Source organism: Cimex lectularius, unplaced genomic scaffold, assembly GCF_000648675.2.
Source record: "Cimex lectularius strain Harlan isolate CLEC.00 unplaced genomic scaffold, Clec_2.1 scaffold224, whole genome shotgun sequence".
NCBI classification, from domain to species: domain Eukaryota; kingdom Metazoa; phylum Arthropoda; class Insecta; order Hemiptera; family Cimicidae; genus Cimex; species Cimex lectularius.
In genome coordinates, this window is record NW_019392750.1 from 349,005 (window position 1) to 355,333 (window position 6,329).

The following is a 6,329-nucleotide window of genomic DNA, read 5'->3' on the forward strand; positions in this document are numbered from 1 at the left end:
TATCGTCAAGCCATGTGTACGGAGGCGGGTGAAAACTTCTCGTAGGTGATCTTCGTGCTCTTCTTCCGAGGTGGAGGCGATCAGGACGTCATCGATGTACGTAATAAGTAGGGAAGGTCCCTGAAGATGGAATCGATGAAGCGCTGGAAGGTCTGGGCAGCGTTCGAAGCACATACGAGTAAATTCAAAGAGGCCAAACAGAGTTGTAATTGCAGTTTTGGGAATGTCCGCTTCTGCTATGGGGATCTGAAAATAGGCTCGTTCGAGGTCGATGGTTGTGAAAATCCTCTTCCCATAGAGACCTATGTTCTGATAAATGGTATGGGTTATTGCACTGTTCTAACCGTCTTTTAACGGTCATCACCGTTATTTCCCTTTACCTGAAAAACAGTCTTACCAACCTTATTCTTTTCCCCTTTAATTATACCTTCAACATGTTCATGTCTCCGATGTTGGGAATTCCGTATCTGTCCGGTGTGGTTCTCGCATTTAGGCGGCGGTAGTCGCCACATGGGCATATAGATCCATCACTTTTCTGAACGATGTGGAGAGGGCTAGCCCATTGGCTGTTGGAAGGTCTGCAAATGCCCTCTTCCATCATCTGACGGAACTCTTCCTTCGCAGCTTCGTATTTGGCCGGTGGTAAGCATCTTGCTTTTTCGGCAATGGGGCGGCCTGCCGTTTCGGTGTAATGCTTTACATCGTGTTTCACGGTTCCACGCCAGTCGAGTGACCTGCTCGAATTCCCGTACGATGTCGTAGTATCGACTGTTTGCTGGAGTGGTCGAGAGGGCCACTATGATGGAGAATGCCGGGCGTCCTTTTGCAGAGAGGCGGGTTTCGCGATCAGTGATGCAGCGTCCCTTTATGTCGACGATGATACCGTGATGGCTCAAGAAATCTGCTCCAATGATTGGTTTTTTCACATCAGCGATGATGAATTGCCATTTGAAAGCTCTACGGAGGCCAAGTTTGAGGATGAGCGTTTTCGTGCCATGGGTAGCTATTTTTGTATCATTGGCGGCGGGTTACAGCTCATGGTCATCACTCGGTCTCGCTGCTGGTTGTTGTTTCATTCCTAGTGGAAACACTGATACAGCTGCTCCGGTGTCAACCAGGAAAGTTGTTCCAGTCGCGGAGTCAGTGACGAACAGGCGGGCCGAAATTGAGCTGGCATCGGTGGCAGGCCTGGCCCGAGGAACTGCCAACGAAATCAGTTTTTCGTTTTTCGCAGGGTTCTGTACACCGTCGTGCCTTATCACCAAACTTCCGGTGATAAAAACATAGGTTCTTCTGGTCCGGGGTGGCATCCCTGCTTCGTGAGGGAGTTCGTGGATGGCTTCGCGATCGACGTCGGAGCTGTCCCTGCAGAAGCTCGACTTTTTTTTGTCAACTCGGCCACTTGTTGTGACAAGGTGTCTACAGCAGTTTGTTGTTGATGATGTTAAACTCTCGACGGCGTAAATGTTCGCAGCCTCGACTTCGGCTATCTTATATGCCGTTATAGATAATTTGTCGAGGTCTGCGACGTCTACAGTCGCGAGGATCTCTTGCATCCTTTTGGGAAGAGCTCATAGCCACAGGTTCCGTAGAAGTTCCTCCGAGACAAGGCTCCCAGCTTTTTGTCTCATAGAACGAAGGAAGTCTGGCGGTCGTTCGTCTCCGAGAGTAGTCTGTTCAAGGAGCCGCTTAACTTTAACACTTTCACTTTCCTCGAAAGTGTTAAGTAAGCGAGCGTTCAAGTCTTCGTACGGTGTCTTGCTAGGATTCCACAGGATATCAGTCACTTGATGCAGTTGTGCCAATTCGAGATTGACGACCACCAGCAGATATTTAGCAGAACTTGATACAATTCTCGAAGTAGCGAAGACGGCTTCTGTCTGGATGAACCATAAGGCAGGGTCGCTCCTCCAGAAGGGCGGTATGCGTAGTACCGGAACCACGGCGGATACCATCTGTGATTGTTCGTGAGGCTGATTGTTGGTGTTAGCTTCATCCATGATGCGTGTCCACGTCGAGGGGTCATCAGTTGTTGGGGTCCTTCCGAGTCGCGAGGGCCGGTATCGTACCCAGGAAGTTTGTTGTAGTTGTTCTGCCCTACCGGGAAGCCCGCAACCGTGAGCTCTACGACACAATACCCCTTTCAGGCAGTGTCCTAAGTGGTAGGCCCTGTAAAGCCGGCGAGGAGGCTTTTGGCCCTAAAAAAGGACAGTTGAGTGTGAGGCAGAGCTTCCACCTGTCCTACTGTACCGGGCACCTCGGAGAAGTGAGCTCGTACAACCCGTGGGGGGTCCTTTCTAGTCTTCAAAGTGGAAACCCTAGTTCCTTGAGTAACTCAAGCATGGCTCTGAGAAGATGTATCGCAAGCTGATTAGGTTGAGCCGAATTCTTACGCCAGTCCGATGGACAAGTCTCTTCTTTCGGTGGATATAAATTAGTGAATGGCTTTTTTAGTTTTTAGAAAAACTGTCTTCCTTGATCCTTGGTAGCCAGAGGTATTTGGGAGGTATGATTTTGGAGGAGCGGGAAGTAGCTACCTTGGATTATAGTTTTTCTTTATTCAAAAGTTTTATACAGTTCGTTTATGTCTCTATTTACAATCTGCTGACAATTAAAATTAATTTACATTGTTACTAACCACTATTATATTCTTATTTATAATTTGATTACAACAGAAAACAAACAATCCTTAATTGAACTGGTAATGTGTGGCACAATCCATCGGCGAACCTTCTGGCAAATCTAATTGTTGGTCATTTCGTTAGGTGCCGCTTTCGTTGAGAAGGTGGTGGGTCACCACACATTTGATATGCAGGGGTATATTTTCGCTGGTCAGGAGATGTTTTCAGGAGTTCATCCGTGTTACAGCATTTTTAATGTGCACATCCCATACTAATTTATGATCTTGTTGTAGGCCGAGATAGCGAACAGATAATGCAAGTGATACGGGTTCTCCCTGTAGTTGGATGTCTTCGTTTGTCATATTGCGGCATTAAGTGAATTGTACAGTATGCGACTTGTTTGGATTAACTTTTATCCTCTATTTTCTGCACCATCCGCTCATGTCATCCGCGGAGTTCTGCAGCTCTGTACGGGCTTCCTGGCTGGTGTGGTATTTAGATAGTACAGCAACATCGTCTGCAAAGTGAACTATTTTTAGAGCTGGGTTGGTTGGGAAGCCACTCGAAAAAAGTATATAAAGAAATGGCCCAGCACGCTACCTTCGGGTATTACAGATATCATTCCAAGGGTTAGGAAGTAAGCTTCACCCTGTCATACAGAATAGGTGCGACCTGTGAGGTAGGACTGGAGTATGCGGTACATGGTATCAGAAATATATGGTTTTACTTTACTTAGGAGACCTGGGTGCCATACTTTATCAAAGGACTTTTTGGTGTCATTGAAAATAACCAAGTCGGCTGTTGAGAATGAGAGAGAGGGTGAGAGAGAAAACTGATACTGCAAGTACCCTTGCAGTTGAGCTGGTGTGGTCAGCTTGCTCCAAGTGAATATTGAGACCTCATCAATGAGTCTGAAGTCACCGGGCAGAACCCCTGCTTACGTACAGGGTTCAGGATTGCTGTACATGTAGGGCAAGATCATTCCTGACCAGTGGCCCCAGGCTTGGTAACTAACTACAGGTAGTTATCACAGTATATGATATCACGCTGTTAAAAATACAATAAAAATTATTATTAAAGCAAAGTAGAAGCGTCCATGGGAAGGATCGGAAGAAAACTTCTCATGTATCAACAGCACTGCTGGTGACCTTCGGAGGACCTAACTTGTAGAAAAGAGGTCATCCTAACCCCAATAATAAGGCCATGCAAGGTTGACAGCTTTTGAGCCAAAATCCGTGAATGTTTCCAGCATGTAGAGAAAGGCTGCTCGATCTGTCCCATTTAACTCACTTTTCATAGCTCTTTAGTGATTGTTGTTTTTGGTGACCCCGAGAAGTGCTAGTGTTATGGGCAGAACCATTGATTGAAGTTTGTGGATTGATGTCGATGCAGCAGAAGTCGTAGACTCAGTAGTGAGCAGAGCCTTGTACAGCAGGCAGCCACATCGATGAGAGTGTGAGGAGGATGCTGCGAGTACCTTATTGCTAAAGTTAGATCTTGTTGACATGTCTAAATTAAGCAGGTTGAGCCCCTGCTTATATACAGAGCTGCTACAAGCTCATAGCCATAGAGTCATTCTGAGGTTTATTCCCCAAGGCAATTTTGTCTCTTTGCGTAATTTTAACTAGGTGTGGATTCCACATAAGCTGCTGGCCTAGTTTGATATTTGTCTTCTTTGGAAAATCAAATTGGTGTCCCATTTAGAGTTGGGATTTTTAGGCTTCCTATCACTTTTCCTTGTGAACAGAAGCCTGCTTTCTAGGTATACTCCTAAATATCCGACTTTTGTGGAAGTAAGTAGTTCCTTGTTGTTTATGTACAGTGGAGGGAAAGACTTTTTTGTCAATTGATAATTTTTTATTTTATTATTATATAATTTTTTTAAATTATTTATAATATTGATCTATTAAAATTAATGTGGATTGTGAAACGTTGTGATAAGCCTGTAGTTTGGCAGTGGAAAAAAGACCATGATGGACAAGGATGTTAACTGTAATAATATAAGAGAAGCTATCAAATACATTAAACAGACAAAACCAGCCAAGACCATAATTTGTTCGGACAGCCTTAGTGTTCTGACGGCCCTGAAGAAAACGGATACTCCTGAAGATCCCATTTTTCTAGAGATCAAAAACATTTTGTTAGCTTGCAGAAGCAGTATAGCTATTCATCTTCTCTGGGTCAAAGGCCATAACAACAACCGATTTAACCAGCGGGTTGATGCATTGGCAAAAGCGGCTGCTCTATCGGGAAACGACATCAAAGAGATCTCTGTATCGCATAATAGGGTCTTATTATGCAAGAAATGGCAAAACGAGTACGAACCAAAAGCAAAGACATCTGGTACTCTGCCTCCCAACCAAACATCCAGTCTAAACCATGGTTTTCAAATGTTAAAAGAAATAGGAAATTCTTTACCACTATTTGTAGACTGAGGTTCAACCACAATAGACTCCCATCACACCTGCATAAGTTAGGAATTACACAAACAAGCAAATGCTCGTGCGACGATAACTCAACGGCGGATGCAAACCACATCATACTGGGATGCCCACTGAAGACTACCGGAAGAGAACACATTTTTAAAGCGCTCAAGAAATATAAAATCCCACTCCCCACCTCGGTAAACTTAATTCTAAACTATACGAACTTTATTGAAATACTAGATACCATATACAAATTCATCACCGATAACGACATAGATATCTAAGATGTATAACCATCCTTGAGGCATGTTGGCATCCGGGAGGGGGGCCGCGCGGGGACGGTTTGGCTGGGGACCGTTGGGAGGACATCTCTGCGCTCTCAGGGCGCGTTACGCTCCAGACTGGGTGATGGTGTTGGACTTTTCCAAGGGTAGCTTTACCATGTAAGGTTTTTATCCACCACCATCGGGAACAGTCCGTTACAAATGGAGAGCCCAGGTGTCCTTCCTGGCCGGTCTCGGGGGCCGTGCTGGCTCGGCGGGGGCCGCCTTCTGGGGGCTGGTAGCACCAAGCAATGAATGTAGATGGCTAGATGTACACTAGTTCAAGGCCAAAAAAAAAACAAAAAAAAAACTAATAATTAGTGAATCACTACTTGTGTTTTTTTCTTTTAATTTGTGTAGATGTTAAAGTTAGAAACAAATGTAAATCAACATAAATTGCTTTAATTATATTATGTATATTTTATAACGTGTTTGGCAACAAAGTGTATTGGAATAACTGAATATAATTTGACATGTACTTGGTAATTTTTGTTGAAGAAATAGTTACAATTTATACATTTTGTCTTTGGTAATAATAATAAAGTAAATTTCTGTTATAAAGAAGGTTTTTTTAATAAATAAATAAACTTATTCAACCACTTGCGTAGTTTTCACTTGACATCAATTTTAATGGTATACACAGAATGATAAACCTGAAACCGGTAGAAACTCACAGAACTGCCACCCCACCCAGGAGGCCAAAGATGTTGGTCTTTTTTTCACTTACTAGCCCTTCCAAGGGATGTGTAGATGTGCTACCACCTCCATATCCTTCACAGGTCCAGGAAAGAAGTGCTTAGGTCACCTGTTCGGTGTCATGGATAGGAGTCAGAACCACTTTACAATATTATTACATATTAGCCTCATAAAATTCCATGGGCAATGCTAGGATTCATACTCAGAACAACTAGCATGGCAAATATGAATTGTAAATAATAAAACCAGTTTCAATTTTTATT

General features: G+C 43.9%; 1 protein-coding gene across 1 annotated transcript; it reads right to left on the reverse strand.

The window, feature by feature from the left end:
- Nucleotides 1–1,430: 1,430 nt before the first annotated feature.
- LOC112127015 lies at nucleotides 1,431–4,237 on the reverse strand. Its single transcript, XM_024227245.1, has one exon. It carries the CDS (start codon nucleotides 1,998–2,000, stop codon nucleotides 1,572–1,574), a length of 429 nt encoding a protein of 142 aa, XP_024083013.1. The 5' UTR covers nucleotides 2,001–4,237; the 3' UTR covers nucleotides 1,431–1,571.
- Between the last annotated feature and the right edge of the window lie 2,092 nt (nucleotides 4,238–6,329).

What these genes read in the sequence shown, in the direction of transcription:
- LOC112127015 (XM_024227245.1), bottom strand. Translation starts at nt 2,000, where the DNA reads ATGGATGAAGCTAACACCAACAATCAGCCTCACGAACAATCACAGATG.